The following is a 22,108-nucleotide window of genomic DNA, read 5'->3' as shown; positions in this document are numbered from 1 at the left end:
CTCGATCAGATTGTCCAGGCTTCAGCAATACCATCAGTATTAAAGAGATGAGATATATCAATTCTTGCATTCTCTTGATTGTGGACTATACATTGACGACAAACGAAATATATAAAAGTTCTTCCATGATTTATTATAATCAGGCACCCTCATTTATAGTGAACATCACTGCATCAGAAAACAGGTGACGGAAACAATGAACGCTGCAGTTCATGTAGGGATATGGTCACATTCAAAAGGATTTACAACTTTCAATTAATTAGGTCTGTACCCAGTTATTGTAAACCGCTTATTAGTTTGAGAGTTTGCATGCTCAAGGAAATATTCAATGAAAAAACATTGATAAATGATTATGCTCATTTCACCTGAGTTTATAATTAATTTTCTTAGTAATTAAGACAGTCATTCCCACTTTCTTAATGCTGTGGATAGAATATGTTATGCTTCAGCATACAATACATACGTATATGTTTGGTTTGATTCAATGCCACACCAATCTTAATCATTTCGACTCAGAAAATATCACCTTTCTCTGGTTTAACAATTCCTCACATTAACTTCCAAAAAGTCAATATTTGTTTATCAACCAAAAGTCCCTTGGTACTGATGTCATATCATTATCTAATTACATTGTGTATGTTTGATGTCACTCTATGAACATTATTGGATGAATTTCAAAAAGTGGAAGTATTTTTTACATCCCTGTAGCAAATGTATGCTCAATGTATACAAGAGATCCCAGAGGGATCTTGACGCCCATTAAAGAATGATCTATATCTGACAAAGGAAAGATGGATCTTATAAGGGCTCTAGGGGAACTACATGTGAAATTTGAGAAAGATCCATTCAGTACTTTCTGAGAAATAGCGATAACAAACTTTAAATATCAAAATCCAAGATGGCTGCCTGGCAGCAATCTTGTTGACCGATCGGTCCCAAATCACAATATGCACAACTAGGGCCCTAGGGGAACCTACATATGAAATTTGAGACAGATCCCTTCAGTACTATCTGAGAAATAGTGATAACAAACTTTAACTATCAAAATCCAAGATGGCGGCCATCTTGTTCACTGATTGGTCCAAAAATGCAATATGCACAACTAGGGCCCTAGGGGAACCTACGTATTAAATTTGAGAAAGATCCCTTAGCACTTTTTGAGAAATAGGGATATCAAACCTTAACTATCAAAATCCAAGATGGCCGCTTTCCTATCAGCCTCAAAATCTGTATGGCACAACTAGGGACCAAGGGTAGCCGCAATGTAAAGTTTGAACAAAATCCCTTCAGTTGTTCTCAAGAAATATTGATAACAAACTTCAACTGCCTGACGGCCATCTTGTTTTTCCGATCAGCCACAAAATCTGTATGGCACAAATATGGACCAAGGGGACCCTCAATGTGAAGTTTGAACAAAATCCCTGCAGTAGTTTTTTAGAAATAGTGATAACAAGCATTGTTTACGGAAGGACAGCGGACGACGGACGACGGACCACGGACGCAGGGCGATTTGAATAGCCCACCATCTGATGATGGTGGGCTAAAAATACATGTAAAATGTCATGTTTGAATTGTGATTTTGTTGCTTTGTCCCAAAATTAAGGAATGTAAAGTTTGAACAAAATCCCTTCAGTTGTTCTCAAGAAATATTGATAACAAACTTCAACTGCCTGGCGGCCATCTTGTTTTTCCGATCAGCCACAAAATCTGTATGGCACAAATTTGGACCAAGGGGACCCTCAATGTGAAGTTTGAACAAAATCCCTGCAGTAGTTTTTTAGAAATAGTGATAACAAGCATTGTTTACGGAAGGACGGCGGACGAAGGACCACGGACGCAGGGCGATTTGAATAGCCCACCATCTGATGATGGTGGGCTAAAAATACATGTAAAATGTCATGTTTGAATTGTGATTTTGTTGCTTTGTCCCAAAATTAAGGAATGTGAAAATTGCACAAGACAAATTGATAATGTTGAAGTTTTATGAAATGATAAGTAAAACTAATGGTTTGTTTGTTAATGATAACTCCTAAAAATATTAGTGATATTGCAGAACACAATTATATTGAGTCGGGTAACCTTGGATATGTTGTGCATATTCTATTCATACGGCACCAGTGTTCTGTAATCTACAATATTGTCAATAGTGTAGAGGCATTTTTATTTAATTTCGATTTTTTTCCCCCTTACAATCATTTTGTTTTAATTGTGATTTCAACAACAAGACAACTGATAATACTTAAATTCCCAGTTTACATTTAGACATATCTGTATCAGAGACATCATTTCATCATGGGTGATGTTGCTATCACTAACAACTGTTTGTGTTACTATGTATTTCCTTTTATAAGTTTTCTCTTTAAAAAATAAACCAAACAAACAAGAGGCCCATGGGCATTAACGGTCACCTGAGTTCTGATAATGAATGAGACAAAGACATATCGACACTATGTAAATGCCCATCAGGCTCTTGAAATCAGTCATTGATTTATCAATTTGACCTTTTAATCTTTAACGTGTATTTGATTCCATTACCATTAAATCTATTACATTTCCTATGAAAACTGAGCAAATTATACCCATGTGTTTATGACCCCTCCCCAGGGAAAAATCTGAGACCCCAAGGGCACAAATATTGTAGTGGGTCTTGAGACCTTTTAATATATGAAAAGTATTTGGTTTCATTATATCTTTAAATTCAGAAGAAGATTTTTTTTTTAAATTTCAGCCCTTTTGGCCCCGCCCCTCTGGCCCCCGGGAGTCAGTCAGGGACCTATATGGATGTGATATAGATCCCAGGGCCATGAAATTCACAGTTTTTGTAGAGGGCCTTGAGACCTTTCTATACATGAAGAGTATTTGACTCTACTACATCTGCAAGTTGAGAAGATGATTTTTGAAATTTTAGTCTTTTTGACTCTTTTTGGCTCTGCCCCTCTGGCTCCTGGGGGTTAGCTAAGACCTTTATGGTTATGATATCAAAATGCTATCTCTAACCAAGTTTGAATCCTTTTCTATGAAAATTGAGTAAATAATGCTCATAAATGTGTTTTTCCAATACAAACTACCTAATAGTTAATTTAACCCCCCTCCCCAGGGAATATCAGAGACCCAAGGGCTATGAAATTTACACTTTTTGTAGAGGGCCTTGGGACCTTTCAATCTATGAAGAGTATTTTGATTCTACCACATCTGAGAGTGGAGAAGAGTTTTGAAATTTTTGTCAATTTTACCCTTTTGGCTCCTCACACAGCCCCCTTGGGGGGGGGGCATATAATTCACAATTTTGATTGGGCTTATGCCTCAGAAGGGTTTGTGCAAAAATAAAGAAGTTTTAGAGAAGGAGTCAAAAAAGTTAATTGTTTACGAACACAAGACACACAACTCATGACAATAGACAAAAGGCGATTAGAAAAGGTCTCATAAGACTTCGTCTCGGGTGACTTAAAAAAAACAAATTTCAAATTAAATCTTTTTTTCTAATACAGATTTCCAAAGACCTTATTTTGACCTGTTTTCTTCATTCAAATTCACACAGACACATATATGCATTAGAAGTACCTATACAGATGTCCAAGATACATGTATATTTTGATTCCACACAGACATATATATGCATTAGAAGTACCTATACAGATGTTCAAGATACATATTAATTTTGATTCCAATGGAAATTTGTTTTATATCTCCATGGAAATAAATAAAACTCCTCAAAAGAATTTCTGTGCTCTTGATCCACTCGTAAGTCTACATTTTGCATAGATTATCTTGTGAATATGACAGCATGTTATTGGTATGTTGTATATCCCAGCACTCCTTATAGTCAACCAACCATACATCCAACCATCCATGAACACATTTACGGGACTGTGAATGCCTTAGCGAACAGAGCCAGGAGTGCTGCCTCCTTGTTGCCATTGGCGATGGAGAGTTCCTCTATCACACGAGCACGTGAAAAGCCATTGTTCATGAGTTCTTTTATTACAGATTCAGGAAATGAACGTGAACCAGAGGCACCAGCTGATGACGAAGCTCCTAATGAAAAAAAAAATAAAAAAAAATTATCATATTCCAAATAGTGCAGACTCAAATTCAAACCCTCTCTTCTAGCTTTGCAGACCCAAATCAAAATCTCTCAATTCAATTTGACAATCTGACTCTTTGCCATTTTCACAAATAAGAATGTTTTTAAAACATAAAAGCCCAAGCGTTAATGTTAAATCTGGATGGGATACAACAGGACACGTGGTAGGACGAAACAGAATAGGTAACAGTCTATGATCTTGACATAAAAAAACCCAATAAAAATCAGTTTTTATTCTAGATTAGTTCATAGACTAAGTTTAGTTAAACAACAAAAGAATGCTTTTTCACAAAGTCTTTTTCCAACAAAACTTTTCATCGCAATATCTAATGAGGTTTAAATAGATAATGTTATTTTTCATCATGTTTTTAAAAGTGAAACTTCAGTAACAACAGAAACGTATCATTATTAAAAGAAGACTCTTTGTGTATATTTTGATAAAAAAATTTTTTGAACTATGTACTATTATTACCGCTAGTGTCTTCCTGAGAGCGAGCCAGAGCCTCAGCCAGCTGCTGGTCTTCATGAACTGTTGACTTAGGTGATTGTGGTTGGTTCAGACGAGATTGTTCCGGGAGCTCAGACTCGGTCAGGAAGGATGTCTCCGTCCCCGTGGTACCGATTACTAGTTTATTCCTTTTTAGGTCAATACAACACTGCGAAAATAAACAGTTTATACTCTAAATACAGAACACACTCAGGGCACTGAAATGGAAAGGATTGAAGGTTATTCATCAGAAACTACAAGTAACTGGAGTAAGTACCAGCTGAAAATATCTACAGCACCAGTAAATTAACTTAGTTTAACTAAAGATCAATTTCAGCTTTCCATTCCATATTAAAATGCATGTCCAAAGCTTACTATCTAAATCATATTCATCATTTGAACAATAATTGGTGTTTAATCGTGTATACATATGTCTAGTTACCTCAAAAAATAATATTGAATAATTTATTTTGCCTTTGGTGCATGCGTAATAAGTACTTCATTCCATATAGGATATAGTGCCACGGAATTTTTTCGGGATGCAATTAATTATTTTTCATATTTTTAACTTTAATTAAAATTAGAAGCTCAAACTTTTCAAAGGTGGAAATGGTGTAAAGTAAGTAACTTTTGTAACTGAAGAAAAATACTTAATCGTCTGCTTCTATTTTTGATAGTGAAAAAAGACCATTCGCCAGCGGTGGAGCATCTTTAAAAAGTGCTATGTCCAAAGCTTACTATCTAAATCACTAAATAGTATATGCCATTTCATTTAGTCCAACCTTCTGATGACATCACAAAAATCACGTCAAAATATAATATTGGAATAACCAGAATATGGGACTACATTTGTCCAAATAAGCGCCAAGGGCACTTAAAAGTTGAAGCAAATAAAGGGCACATAAATTTGGACAAACCTTTCATAAAATTATTCTACAACATAAGCCATAAATCAATTTACAAAAGAAATCAGTAAGAAAACCAGTACAGTTTTAATTAAGGAATGATCTTTATTGTTTGTTGTTTACTGATGTGTTAACTGCATTTTTTGTACAAATATTTTAAATGACGCGCGTCATGTTGAAATATCTGTACAAAAAAATGCAGTTTACACACCAGTAAACAACAAACGATAACAATCATTCCTTATATTTACATTTCGCCGATCATTTCATTAAAAACTAAATTTTCAAATAAAATAAAACTCTGTTTTTTCAAGGTTATACGATTGTTGGAACAGCCGGTCAATTGAAGGAATCGCGGCACAGCTGGCTTCAATTTGGCGGGAAATTCAGAGTGTACACAAAATATACTTCCTCATTAACTTTATCTTTTTTCATCCCATTAAAACAATTTTTGTTAAATATTTTGTTTGCCAATATATAATTTACTATATTGACATTACATTCATACATGCAGTATATTGAAGATTTGTCATACAGATACACTAGGTCTAATTGGATGCCCATTCACACTACTTGCAGAAGTCCATGTTTCGTTGTGTGTATTCTTGCGCGGCAACCACTGCGTTTACTCATGTGTACACGATTTCGCAGTTAATAAGGTTATATAGCTAAGAGAAAACAGAAATGTAAATATTTCATATAATTCAAAGAAAGTGACATAAAATATCCAGGCCTGCTGTGGTAATTGATATATTATACAGGTTTACTGCAGCTGCTGCGCCACCTACCTGATGGCGCTTCAACATGTCTAACCCAAGTAACATGTCCATTGTCTGGTACCTACCTGATGGCGCTTCAACATGTCTAACCCAAGTAACATGTCCATTGTCTGGTACCTACCTGATGGCGCTTCAACATGTCTAACCCAAGTAACATGTCCATTGTCTGGTACCTACCTGATGGCGCTCAACATGTCTAACCCAAGTAACATGTCCATTGTCCAACCCAAGTAACATGTCCATAGACTGGTACCTACCTGATGGCGCTTCAACATGTCTAACCCAAGTAACATGTCCATTGTCTGGTACCTACCTGATGGCGCTTCAACATGTCTAACCCAAGTAACATGTCCATTGTCTGGTACCTACCTGATGGCGCTTCAACATGTCTAACCCAAGTAACATGTCCATTGTCTGGTACCTACCTGATGGCGCTTCAACATGTCTAACCCAAGTAACATGTCCATAGACTGGTACCTACCTGATGGCGCTTCAACATGTCTAACCCAAGTAACATGTCCATTGTCTGGTACCTACCTGATGGCGCTTCAACATGTCTAACCCAAGTAACATGTCCATTGTCTGGTACAGCTTGTACCTACCTGATGGCGCTTCAACATGTCTAACCCAAGTAACATGTCCATTGTCTGGTACCTACCTGATGGCGCTTCAACATGTCCAACCCAAGTAACATATCCATTGGTTGGTTTTCAAGGATGGAGAAAGATGACTGAAGGAAATCCTTTTCTATCTGTATTTGACCTGCATAAGAAATAATGAAAAAGCTGTATAGACTATCGTTAGTACATCGACTGTATACACTTTCATTAGATCATCGACTGTATAGACTTTCACTTGAACATCGTCTGTATAGACTATCATTATAACATCGACTGTATAGACTTTCATTAGATCATCGACTGTATAGACTATCACTAGAACATCGACTGTATAGACTATCACTATAACATTGACTGTATAGACTATCACTATAACATTGACTGTATAGACTATCACTATAACATTGACTGTATAGACTATCACTATAACATTGACTGTATAGACTATCACTATAACATTGACTGTATAGACTATCACTATAACATTGACTGTATAGACTATCATTATAACATTGACTGTATAGACTATCATTATAACATTGACTGTATAGACTATCATTATAACATCGACTGTATAGACTATCATTATAACATAGACTGTATAGACTATCACTAGGACATTGACATATAACATCACAACATCGACAGTATAGACTATCATTATAACATAGACTGTATAGACTATCATCATAACATCGACAGTATAGACTATCACTATAACATTGACTGTATAGACTATCACTACAACATTGACTGTATAGACTTTCATTAGGTCATCGACAGTATAGACTGTCACTATAACATTGACTGTATAGACTATCATTATAACATTGACTGTATAGACATCATCATAACATCGTATAGACTATCACTATAACATCGACTGTATAGACTATCATCATAACATCGACAGTATAGACTATCACTATAACATTGACTGTATAGACTATCACTATAACATTGACTGTATAGACTATCACTACAACATTGACTGTATAGACTATCATTATAACATTGACTGTATAGACTATCATTATAACATAGACTGTATAGACTATCATTATAACATTGACTGTATAGACTATCACTATAACATCGACTGTATAGACTGTCACTATAACATTGACTGTATAGACTATCACTATAACATTGACTGTATAGACTATCACTATAACATTGACTGTATAGACTATCATGACTATCATTAGAACATAGACTGTACAGACTATAATTAAAACATTGACTGTATAGACTATCACTATAACATTGACTGTATAGACTATCATTATAACATCGACTGTATAGACTATCACTAGAACATCGACTGTATAGACTATCACTATAACATTGACTGTATAGACTATCACTATAACATTGACTGTATAGACTATCATTATAACATCGACTGTATAGACTATCATTATAACATCGACTGTATAGACTATCACTAGAACATCGACTGTATAGACTATCATTATAACATAGACTGTATAGACTATCACTAGAACATTGACTGTATAGACTATCACTATAACATTGACTGTATAGACTATCACTATAACATTGACTGTATAGACTATCATTATAACATCGACTGTATAGGCTATCATTATAACATAATGTCAGTATGACATACCTGGGTCCAGTTTCATGAACATTCCTTAAATTGAAGGAATCAATTTACTCAAAATTCTCCATAGGAAAGCAATACAGATGTTAAGGAAAGCTCCTTAAAGATGCTCCACCGCCGACAGAGTATAAATGATATTCATCATTTGAACAATAATTGGTGTTAAATCGTGTATAAATATGCCTAATTAACACAAAAAAAAATAATATAAAATAATTCATTTCGCCTGTGGTGCATGTAATCAGTACTTCAGTCCATATAGAATATAGTGCCTCGGAATTTTTTCGGGATGCAATTAATTATTTTTCATATTTTTAACTTGAAGTAAAATTAGAAGCTCAAACTTTTCAATGGTGGTAATAGTGTAAAGTAAGTAACTTTTGTAACTGAAGAAAAATACTAAATCGTCTGCTCCTGTTTTTGATAGTGAAAAAATAACATTTGTCAGCGGTGGAGCATCTTTAACTAATGAGTTTTTCCTTTACTTCTGCTTCTGTCTCCAAATGAGCAAGAATGGGACAAGGCAATACAGGAAAGATGTTTGGAACACTTGATATCCATCCAAACCTCTTAAACCCATCAGCATGCTGTTCTTTGTTATAATTTCAGTAACCTTACCCTATATCTAAAGATTAGAGGTCAAATAATGTATTGACATATTTTTTAGGTGCTTCAGCTTAAATTTTACTTTCACATATTCATTTTCCATCATCATAACAGGTTTAGTGTACTCAATACAAACCTAAATGAACCCTGCCAATGATTTTCTGTGTTCCAACACCCTTAGCTATCCCGGCCCAACGAGGATCAACAAGTCGCATAATATTACACCTCTCCGCACAAGCCTGGCTCATAATGGTCATCTGAGCACCTACAAAACATATCGCAAATTATATTACACCTCTTCGCACAAGCTTGGCTCATAATGGTCCTCTGAGCACAAGCCTGGCTCATAATGGTCATCTGAGCACCTACAAAACATATCGCAAATCATATTACACCTCTCTGTTCAAGCCTGGCTCATAATGGTCATCTGAGCAACTAGTCAACTGCTAGATGGACATATGACGACCCAAGTCTAGTTTTCATTCAAGCAACTCAGTTTGAAAAACACACACAGTATGTATCAGTCATTCAAAATTCAATATATCTCACATAATACACATGTATATCTCATATGATATATCTCACATAAAACATCTCATAAATTATTATTAAAATATAAATGTAATAGGGTGCAGGATTTACCATAATTTTAATACCTGCCTCCGCCAAGGATCGAAATCGGGACCTCTGGATTACTAGTCTGATGCTCAACCGATCTAGCTGAAGAGAAGTTCTCTCTAGCTGAGCTGTATATTGCGGCTAGTATTGACCATTGTTACATATATATAACTGTATGCTCATGGTCAAATTTATCTTTTTACTTATACATACATGTGCATGTATAAGAGAATGATATTATTTTGTCATAAAAGTAAGTGATAGTTTTATATTCATTTTTTGAATATTGAGATTCACAATATCTACTCATCAATATAAGCACAGAGAGTTGGCTGGGTTATGTCTGTCTGTATACTTACCAGAGTCCACAAACGCCTTGACAGCATGACCATTCACTTTACAGTCTATATATAACATAAGCACCTGCCCAAAGCTCTCTGGGGCAAACTCTATTGCATTTTCCATATTGGATTCAACATTTTTCATTCTAATTTCCTCTGCAATCACTTCCTGGGCCTTGGGATCAAAAGGATCTGCATTCATTAATTTAATCTTTTCAAGCTCTTTTTCTTTTCGTTCTTTTCTTTGTGCTAAATAGATTTTGTTGAATTTTGCTGTCAAAAAAGAAGATCTTAATTAGTTTTATATTTCATTAATTGAGATCAGCATTATATAATACATTCAATGATAAATCATGGATCTTTGTGGAGGTTAATATGGTATAGCACTGATCTGGAAGAATCAAATACAACCCCACTTACTAGCATATATCTATCTCAAGTAATAACCTTCCTGTTGAGAGTTGTGGTAATATTTGACTACAACACAGGAAAATCAGAAAATATTCTTTTATTTGCATATTTTCTAAATCATTAATTATATATGTACTGAAGTCTGCAAACAAAATTTCTTTCACAATCATTTTTACTTTTGCAATTTTCACAAGGTAACTTTGGAAGAATTTGTTGTCAATAACATATACTTCTACAAACACAAAATTATTTATAATTAATTATCAACAAAAGTTAATATCAGTTGATCGCGATTTAATTGATTTGTGGATTGTAATTTCTGTGTAAACATGTACACTAACTACATGTCAATAACTTGTTTACTAGACATACCTGGGTCACCACTAAGCAGGGCCTCAGCTAGAGGAGGATTTCGCTCTTTCAGTAGAGACAGTTCATGAGGGTTTGCCAGTAGTAGTTTCCTCACAGCATCAGGGTCCTCCTCTGGGAAGGCTGGTTGTTGTGGCTGTTGGTGGTGAGATGATGTGGCACCCATCATACCAGGAATTTGGATTTGACCAAAATCAATGTTTGGAATACCTAATCAACATACACAAGTTGGTCAAATTATTTCACTTTCAATAACATCAAACATTATTGAAATTACAGAATCATTTCATGTTATATATATACATAATATGCTTACAATTATTTGAACTTTCATTTTAGTCATTTTAAGCACATAAAGACTATGTGATATCCCTTTCAACTTGGCGCCATGGGTCGTAACCATAGTCAGCCATGCCAATAGTGTAAAAGTGAGGCTTCAGGAACTACAGTAACACATTATCTGATATCTCAAGGATATCTAATTCAAGTAATTGAAAATGGCATATGTATGGCCAGAAAAAGGAAATTAAGCATTCAATAGCTCTCATATTTCAAAATGGTAGCATTCTTATGGGGTAGGGATTCAAAATTGCACTTATGGTGGAACTGACCCCCAGGGGCCTTATATTTAGGGGAGGCGGTCAAAAGAGTCAATTTGGCTATTTCGATTAAAACAACTTCCTCTCTGTAACTAAGCATAGCAGCATTCATATGGAGTGGGTATTCAAAATTGTCTTAACTGTGGGGCTGACCCAGTTGGGCCAGAGAGGTTTGTTTGTTTGTTTAAATTAACGTCCTAATAACAGCCAGGATCATGTAAGGATGCCTCTATATGTATGCAGTGTGTTGTGTGCATTAAGTGTGGGTGAATGTTTTGGTAGACTACTGTATATTCAAGTTGTGTCTGCTTGTATAGTGGAACTCTTGCCCTTTTTATGGTGCTATTATATTTCAGTGAAGCATGCCGCCAAAGACACCAAGCAACACACTCCAAGTGCACATCACATTATACTGACAACGGGCAAACAAGCAGTGAGTGGTAAGCAGGAGTAACACTACCACTTTTATAGACATAGGAGTGTCTAGACCGGGGGACAGAACCTAAAGCCTATCTGACAGGGGTGAGGGCTCAACAGAAAGTTCCTGCACATTTTTCATACTTCATTTTAACAAGAGATCCCAGAGGGATCTTGGCGCCCACCAAAGAATGATCTATATCTGACAAAGGAAAGATGGATCCTTTCTCTACTTTTTAAACTTTTTCAAACATACTACATATAAAATTTGAGACAGATCGCTTCAGTACCTTTTGAGAAATAGCGGTAACAAACTTCAACTATCAAAATCCAAGATGACTCCTTGGTAGCCATCTTGTTGATCAATCGGTCCCAAATCACAATATGCACAACTAGGGATTTAGGGGAACCTACATGTGAAATTTGAGAAATATCCATTCAATACTTTCTGAGAAATAGCGATAACAAACTTTGAATATAAAAATCCAAGATGGCTGCCTGGCAGCAATTTTGTTGACCGATCGGTCCCAAAATGCAATATGCACAACTAGGTCCCTAGGGGAACCTACATATGAAATTTGAGACAGATCCCTTCAGTACTATCTGAGGAATAGCCATAACAAACATTAACTATCAAAATCCAAGATGGCGGCCTGGTGGCCATCTTGTTCACCGATTGGTCCAAAAATGCAATATGCAAAACAAGGGCCCTAGGGAGCCTACATATTAAACTTGAGAAAGATCCCTTCAGCACTTTTTGAGAAATAGGGATATCAAACCTTAACTATCAAAATCCAAGATGGCCGCCATTGGCCGCCTGGCGGCCATCTTGTTTTTCCTATCAGCCTCTAAATCTGTATGGCACAAATAGGACCAAGGGTAACCTCCATGTGAAGTTTGAACAAAATTCCTTCAGTAGTTCTCAAGAAATATCGATAACAAACTTCAACTGCCAAAATCAAAGATGGCTGCCTGGCGGCCATCTTGTTTTTTCCGATCAGCTTAAAAATCTGTATGGCACAACTAGGGACCAAGGTTAACCTCCATGTGAAGTTTGAACAAAATCCCTTCAGTAGTTCTCAAGAAATATTGATAACAAACTTCAACTGCCAAAATCAAAGATGGCTGCCTGGCGGCCATCTTGTTTTTTCCGATCAGCCTCAAAATCTGTATGGCACAACTAGGGACCAAGGGTAACCTTCATGTGAAGTTTGAACAAAATCCCTTCAGTAGTTCTCAAGAAATATTGATAACAAACTTTGACTGCCAAAATCAAAGATGGCTGCCTGGCGGCCATCTTGTTTTTCGATCAGCCTCAAAATCTGTATGGCACAACTAGGGACCAAGGGTAACCTCCATGTGAAGTTTGAACAAAATCCCTTCAGTAGTTCTCAAGAAATATGGATAACAAACTTCAACTGCCAAAATCAAAGATGGACCCTCCATGTGAAGTTTGAACAAAATCCTTGTAGCAGTTTTTAAGAAATAGTGATAACAAGCATTGTTTACGGACGGACGACGGACGGCGGACCACGGACGCAGGGCGATTTGAATAGCCCACCATCTAATGATGGTGGGCTAAAACGATTGTCACTGCGCGGCGTGTTTTTTCGATCATCCTCAAATCTGTATGGCACAACTAGGAACCAAGGGTAACCTTCATGTGAAGTTTGAACAAAATCCCTTCAGTAGTTCTCAAGAAATATCGATATCAAACTTCAACTGCCAAAATCAAAGATGGCTGCCTTGAGACCATCTTGTTTTTCTGATCAGCCTCAAAATCTGTATGGCACAAATATGGACCAAGGGGACCCTCCATGTGAAGTTTGAACAAAATCCCTGTAGCAGTTTTTAAGAAATAGTGATAACAAGCATTGTTTACGGACGGCGGACGGCGGACCACGGACGCAGAGCGATTTGAATAGCCCACCATCTAATGATGGTGGGCTAAAACGATTGTCACTGCGCGGCGTGTTTCCTAAAACGGTCAAGCACGCAATGTTCAAACCTTTAATAATGAAAATTCAATACACACGAACTAGACTGAAAATATCAATTAATCAAGGGATTAATACTACATTTGTATTACAAAAAAAACCTCCTAAAAGATTAATTTGTTTATGTGTTCTTTAGCAAGATAATTCATTATTATTTTGAGTTGCACAACAATGGTGTGAATCAAGTATGTTCAGATCGAGCAGGGTTGCATATTGGTATGACAACATTCACTATTATTTCTAAATGCGGGTATCTTTAAATCGAAAAATTAGCTTAGGGCTATTGTAGGTTAGGTAATTTAAATTGTCCTGTGGAACTGGGTCGGGGGGGTGGCTTATTACGCACGCACCCTGTCCCCAGTATGTGAAATTTTATTATAGTAACTACTACTGTGTAGGGCAGTTTGACTAGGTTTTAGGGAATATTTTGTAGTTTTTATATTGTATTTTTATATTAATATTAATTTAATTTTTCAATATTATATTGTTTTTTATATATGTACTTTAATATACATGGGGTATAATTAATATGTGTTAGTTAATGTTAATTTGTCTTCTTGTTTTATATCATAACTGGTACGGAACCCAGAGTACCGAACCTGCATGGGTAACTATGTTAGTTCAAGTCCAGACAGGTGAAAACCTCGCCTGTTACACAGTTACGCCTAATAAGGGCGCAGCACTTCTAAGGTAACAGATACATGAAAATATATGAAAAAACACTATCTTTAAAATTCAATCCTACACACTGACAGCTTCAGTTTGTGGCCGCCATTTTTTCTTACTTATGGGGAGGTTGTGCGCTGTTCCGGTACTGCTCTCCCGAGTAAATATATATTTAACTAATGCAAATGCATAACAGGAGTAATTAAGCATTTTTTATTATTTTTTAAATAATAATAATAACACTTTGAAAATTAAAAGCCGTAGAATGCAGTTAAAATATCCACCAAGGCGAAGATGAGCACAAGGAATCATGACGTCACATAACGTCAGCAAATGGCGTTAAATCATAGGATTCGCATACGCGGCACTCCAGGCCTTGAATGGACAGAGAAATACAAATCTTTGAGTTCATTTCTTTGAGTGTATGCTAGACAATTATTACATCATATACTTCTATAGTTTAAAGTGCGTCCTTTTATTTCTAAATTATGTCTTCTACATAAATAGAAAATAAAATAAACAAGTAGGCTAGAGCTGCGCTCTTCCTATGCCGTGCATGATTCATATTAAAACATCTGACTTCGCCCTTTAAGGCCTTGCCTTCAGTCATATTATTTAGCTACTGTCGTAGTGGAAGTCAGTCAGAATATGATATCTTTTCAGCTTCAACAGTAGCTACCTAACGTTATGCGTTGTGGATGGCACTATTCTAAAGAAGTAGTAACGAACACATTGATTTGGCCCATCTATAGCCTTCGTTCACCTGATGACGTTGAATCCATAAGCTGCTGTTGTCCTTGCTGTCCTCGAATCTGTTGTAATAACAACATATCTCCGTCCTTTATTCCGTATTGTTTCATTGTGCGTTTGTCATCGTGGAGAGGCCGGCCGTTCCACATAACGACAATCTCTCTCGCCGATATCCCCACTTCATATTCACACATAGCTTTGAAATTCTCTAGTTCTAGTTCGTCAGACACTTCAAGAGTGAATATTTGGTCATTCAACGTAGTCACTGACACTAACATGGTGAAGAACTTCACTTTCACTTATCGGTACACACAAGAGTGGATCTAAATAGAAACATTCGAAACTTCCGGTAAAACGAGAAAATGTCGCACATGCGCAGTTTCAAAAGGATGCGACAATTTGCGTGAATAAAACAGAAAGGGGCAGAAACGAACAGGATCAAATATGATCTATCTTTTCTGACTATGGCAGTTTTAGCAGAAACATATATATGTGTCTGTTTTAGCGCTTAAACGTAACGTCGTTTTCAAAATAGTCATATCACCAGATAAATTTACCATAAGATACGAGTAGATCTAATCTATTTATGACACAATACTGTACACGTTAACGTGACGCTACACTTTTTGAAGACTATTGTTAAAATTTTCTAACGTGTGCTTGACTTCAGCAGATTTGTCACTTATCATTCACAGGGCCTCGTTAGTAACGAGGCCCTGTGTATCATTCAACAAAAAGATGCCTTTGTTTAAATTTATATGATTTGTTTACAAACTTTCCAAACCAAATTCAACGCACAGAATTTTTTCCTGGACTTTCAGGCCACAATATCGTATTTGCTGAGTACGTGTACCTACAATGCACACCACGCAAAATCCCGCAGAAACCCCGTAAGATAACACTGCATAAACGAGCTAAGTGGGACAACATACGGAGCGATCTAAAACAGATGCATGAAAACATCAAAGGGGACAATAGCATCACAACTGAACAAATTTGGCAAATGTTTAAGGGTACTGTTCACGAAAGCATTAAAAGTAATGTGCCACACAAAACAGCGAAAACAAAAGACAGTTACCCATGGATCACCCCTGAAATTAAACATTTAATACACAAACGGGATCGTATGTACAAAAAAAAATGAAAAAATCAGGCCATGAAGACCTTAAAACTAAATTTAAAAGTCTAAAACACCAGATACAAAAACTCACTCGACAAACATACTGGAAATATATTGAAGGTATCATTACCCCTCAAAAGGAAAGTGATCGACCTATGAAAAAGTTTTGGACCTACATCAAGCATAGGAAGGCAGATCACAACGGTGTAGCACCACTCAATAAAGATGGCAAACTGATTACTGACTCCTTCAATAAAGCTGTAGTCTTAAATGACCAGTTCAAATCTGTTTTCTCTAAAGCTACCAACCTAAACAGGGAACAATTCCAACAACAATACAACATGCCACAGACTGACCATCCTACACTTGAGAGTATAAATATCTCTAAAGAGGGAGTCCAAAAACTCCTAAATAATCTGAATCCATCCAAAGTTGCAGATCCTGATAACATCAAACCATTATTCCTAAACGAAATGTCATCAGAAATTGCTCCCATTCAAACCCTGTTATTTAAGCAATCACTAGCTTCAGGTGATGTACTGGAAAGTAGCCCATGTGTCACCTATCTACAAAAAGGTAATAAATATAGTCCTGAAAATTATAGGCCAATATCGCTCACATGTATCTGCAGCAAACTCCTAGAGCATAGTTGTAGTAAGTAACATCATGTCTCATGCCGACCGAAATAACATCCTCTATCCTCTCCAACATGGCTTCAGACAATCCCGTTCATGTGAAACTCAACTATTAGAATTTTTAGATGATGTCTCCAGAAATATTGAAAATAACAAACAGACAGATGTGCTCATTCTTGACTTCTCAAAAGCTTTCGATAAGGTCAGTCACACTCTTCTTATCAATAAACTCTATAACTATGGCATCAGGGGGACGTTAACAGATGGATAAAAAATTTCTTGAGAACAGAACACAATCTGTCATCCTTGATGGCGAACTTTCCCCACCATTCCTTGTAGAGTCGGGGGTCCCCCAGGGCTCTGTTCTCGGCCCAAGCTTGTTCTTATGTTACATCAATGATATGCCACTTAACCTCTCATCTTCAGTAAGACTGTTCGCCGATGACAGTATCTCGTACATAACCATTACATCGAAAAAAGATTCAGAAACACTCCAAAATGATCTAGATAAACTATCTGACTGGGAAAAAAGGTGGAAAATGGAATTCCACCCCCAGAAATGTAATGTTCTTTCGATTACCAAGATTAAACCTTCAATCAAACATAATTATTATCTTCATGGTCACTGTTTGGAACATACTGATAAGGCAAAATATCTGGGCGTAACTATCCAACACGACTTCAAATGGGACTCCCACATCAGCAACATCACTTGCACAGCCAATAAGACCCATGGCTTTATTAGACGAAACCTCAAAATTAATTAAAAAAAGATTAAAGAACAAGCATACAAATCTTTAGTACGTCCCACACTTGAATATGCCTGTACAGTGTGGGACCCATACCAGAAGGGAGACATTAATAAGCTAGAAATGGTCCAACGCAGAGCTGCTCGATATGTCACTAACAGATTCCATAACACCTCAAGCGTTAGTGACATGCTTGAACATCTAGAGTGGCTTAGCTTAGCAGTTAGAAGAAAAACGCACGGCTTAATATGCTTTTCAAAATCACTAACGGCATAGTAGCTATTAAAAAAGACCAATACTTGACCTCACAGTTACGCCCTACCAGACACTCCCATACACTTGCATACCAAATACATTACTGTAGAACTGATTCTCACAAACACTCCTTCTTTCCCCGCACTATCCAAGACTGGAACTCTCTTCCGCAAGATCTTGTAATCTCAAAGTCGCTTGACTCCTTCAAAACTCGTCTTTCATCTCTAATTTAATTATTTTCTTCTCTTCCCCTGTTCATAGCCACACCTTCAACAATATCGACATGTACATGATCTTCAATATGATGAAGTAGGTCGATTATTTGGTAGATGTAGATGTAGACTTGTCAGCAGTGCATACAGGTATATATATATATGATGTGGCGCAGTGGTTGAAGGCGCAGATATGTTTGGCTAGGCGATTGCATTGGGTGCCGTAGATCGTGAGTTCGAGGCCCGGATAGGGCACGCGCACGAGTCATAAAATTGTCATGCTTTGTTAAATTGTGTTTCTTTGATATTTTATGGTGTTTCCTCCCACACTAAGACCCTCGCGCGCATAAATCCGGGCCATTGAGAGTGATAAACAAATCAAGTTTACATTACAAATAGAGAGCTTTGAAACATCCCTGGTCCAGCCTTGTGTTTCAGCAGATTCAAATACCTAAAATGGTATACCTCCTAAATTCAATTTGATTAATAAATGTCTAGACATGATAAAACTGTTTGAATTCATTTAAGGAAATTCAAACATTTGTTAGTTTATTGAAGGATGTATTCTTCTGAGGTTTCAGTCCCGTTAAAGTCTTGTTTCGACAAGGATCAAAGAAGTTATGAGAATTTTGAAATACAATCTATCAATTTTTGTAGCAAGTTTATGGCGTGCCGAACGTTGTAAAATTCAATAAGTAAAATAAAATGTGTAAAGAAAAAATTGTTTTGTAATATATCGTGATATGTGTTCAATATGTTTAATTTGTGTGTAAAAACAATGAATGTTTGTGTAATGTTTTGAATATTTATATGTAAAAATAAAATTTTTGTTCAATAATTTCTTTGTGCGTGTGAAAAATATAATTGTGTGTAAAAATATATATTTATGTGTGATTTTCACACACAAACATAAAACAACATCACACACAAATATATTTTTTTTTCACACAAATATATTTTTCACACACACAAAGAAATTTTGTTCACACAAATATAAAACAAAATCACACACAAATATAAAAGAAAACAGTGTTTTGATTGCGTTAAAGGTGGTATGAACGCAATGGGATACAGACATATTCAATGTAGCGCGTTAGCGCTACATGTAGAATATGTCTGTATCCCATTGCGTTCATACCACCTTTAACGCAATCAAAACACTGTTCAATCTATATATTTACATAAATAAATCTACCTTTACGTACAATTTAAAACGGTGATGGTTGCTAAGTTGGGTAACTACGGTAGTCAGGATGACCGAAGATATAGTTCCGATTGTTGAATGTTATAGCTGCAGTTTGGTTTGAAATACAACAATGACACTTTTCAATTATTTTCAACATATTTTTTTTTCAATTTGATAATATATGTTAATAATGTCCATTTCGAATAAAAATTGAGATAACCAAGGCGGAACGACTACCGGTATGTATCGTTGTCAGGGTAGTGATGCGGTCCGAAGTGAAGCGAGCCGCCATATTTGATTTTCAACCGAGGAAAGTGACTGTGATAAAGCCTATTGGTGGTATGACCGTTGAGCTGCTGAATGTTTGTCATGTATGTATCGGTCTAAGAACGCGATATATACACTAAATTCTTCGCAGTCATGACTTTTATTTTATTGTACGGAGGATAGACAAGTGTTTGCGTGTGTGTAGGCTTATTTTGAATGCAAAGACGGGGCCATTTAAGCTGATGATACTGTTTCGGATAGGCTACCTGTAATGTTTTTTTCTGGAAACCTGTATATGATCTTTTAACCTATTGTTCGCTTAGACGCTCCCAGAATTATTCACCGACAATCAGATGTTCTGTATATTTAGGTGGGATGAGTGATCGTACACACATGTACATCTGACGTAACTATGGGATTCCCCGAACATTCCTGAGGAAAGCCCCCCGGTTGTAGCCCCGATCATTTTGTAGTTTATTACCGTTACAATGCTTGAACACATGTTTTGTTTTGATGTCAAATACATATTTAATTGGATCTAATAAAAACTCTTAATTGTTATTTTAAAATCCGTCAACTTATGACGCAAAATCTTATCGAAGTGTGAACTAGAAGTAGTCCGAACCTGCACTGCGTTTGTATTCATACGTCATTGCGTTCACGCTAATTTGAACGCACTCCCCTCCCGTTGACTATATACCATATTTAAATATATTTTTTTACACACAAACCATTTTTTTTCACACACAAATATAAAAAAAAATACACACGAATATTTTTTCACACACACAAATTCAAAATAATGAACACATATAACGATATATTACAAACACATTTTTTTCGCACAAATGTTTTTACTTATTGAATTTTGCAACGTTCGGCACGCCATACAAGTTGCCAGTCGCAAATTTTATCAAAAAATTACATTTCTTTTTTTATTAGGTTTTTCATATACGAGGATTTTAAGAAATTACCCATTTGGCGGCTCGCTTTGAGTAGAGCCAAAGTTTTACCATTTTGTACTAAAATTGTTTTTGTAGCTCAAAATTAAGTGGTAGGGATACCATATGTTGTTATTCTGAGAAAAAATGTATTTTATTAATCAAAACTGGTATATTTTCAGTGGCGTAGGAAGTTGGTCCTCAATATTTTGTAACCCCCCCCCCCGCCGCCCAACGCCCACAGGAGGAGATTAATTCAGCACACAACCCAAATATACTTAATATATATATATATTTTCATATACATTACATATAATCCTTGTATACATCTATAGACAGTGGCGTCACTAACAGGAAATTAATAAATACGGAAATTAGCCAAATTGGCGTGCGAGCGCCGAAGGCGCGATATATTTGGTGTTTGGGGGTCTGGAGGTTTGCCTCGGGAAAAATATTACGATTTAGAACGACTGAGAAGAGTTTTAAGATGTATTCTAATGATTATGCGAGCGCCGTAGGCGCGAGAAATTGCTGAGTTTGGGGGTTCGGGGGTCTCCCCCAGGAAAAACATTACGATTTAGAATGACTGAGATGAGTTTTACGAAACATTTTGATGAATTTGTGAGCGCCGAATGCGCGATATTTTTGTTGTTTGGGGGTCCGGGGGTCTCCCCGGGAAAAAAAAGTATTAAAATTTAGAATGGCTTAGATGAGTTTTACGATGTATTTTGATGATTTTAAAGCGTTTTTAACATTGTAATTTTTCGATTTAAAGAGGCAAAAGACATGTTTGCCCCCCCCCCCCGTCCTGGAGAACGGGGGGGGGGGGGGCAATTGCCCCCCCCCCTCCCGCCCCCGATTCCTACGCCCCTGATTTTAAAAGAAGACCACTGGGGAGTATATTCTACAAACATCAATACATATCAAGCACTTCATTAGGAAATTACGGCTTTCATTTCTTGTGTATACATAGTATCGTCAAAACGGCAAAATTCCCATAAAATCCAATAATTGGCCAACAAGGTATCTTTGAGTGCCAATAGCTCAAAGATGAGAACACGGACGTATGTTTTTTCTTCCATTTTCTTTTATGGTATATTTCCAAAAATCTATTTGAGAAAAAAAGTTTATTACAAGAAAATTCTGACTTCTCAGAGGAGTACATCATTAAGTTTCTCTTTCAAAAATACCACACTCACTTTTCCTTGTTATAAATTTATATGGTGTTTTTACTTTTTAGGGTTGTAACATGACGCTGTTTCCCGGATTTTTTTTACAATTTCATAATTTTCATGTGAATTAATAGGGATAATAAGCAACTGTAGAAAAATATGATATATAACAAGAGACCAATGGGCCTTAACGGTCACCTGAGTTGGAATATATAATGAAACAAAAATTAAAAACATATAAACACTATATACTGGGCCTTGAAGTTGGTCAGTGATTTTATAAATTTGACTT

The 22,108-nt window shown here is 36.3% G+C and overlaps 1 protein-coding gene across 1 annotated transcript; it reads right to left on the bottom strand.

Annotated features, from left to right (window-relative positions):
• Positions 1-112: 112 nt before the first annotated feature.
• LOC138315283 (protein DDI1 homolog 2-like) lies at positions 113-15,623 on the bottom strand. Its single transcript, XM_069256177.1, has 7 exons — positions 15,293-15,623; positions 10,854-11,060; positions 10,089-10,343; positions 9,248-9,376; positions 6,914-7,017; positions 4,557-4,740; positions 113-4,035 (listed from the first exon to the last, which is right to left on the bottom strand). Exons 1-7 carry the CDS (start codon positions 15,555-15,557, stop codon positions 3,860-3,862), a joined length of 1,320 nt encoding a protein of 439 aa, XP_069112278.1. The 5' UTR covers positions 15,558-15,623; the 3' UTR covers positions 113-3,859.
• Positions 15,624-22,108: the final 6,485 nt, after the last annotated feature.

This window comes from Argopecten irradians, chromosome 1, assembly GCF_041381155.1.
Source record: "Argopecten irradians isolate NY chromosome 1, Ai_NY, whole genome shotgun sequence".
NCBI classification, from domain to species: Eukaryota; Metazoa; Mollusca; class Bivalvia; order Pectinida; family Pectinidae; genus Argopecten; species Argopecten irradians.
The sequence above is the reverse complement of the archived record's forward strand: the minus strand, read 5'-3'. Positions and strand labels throughout refer to the sequence as shown.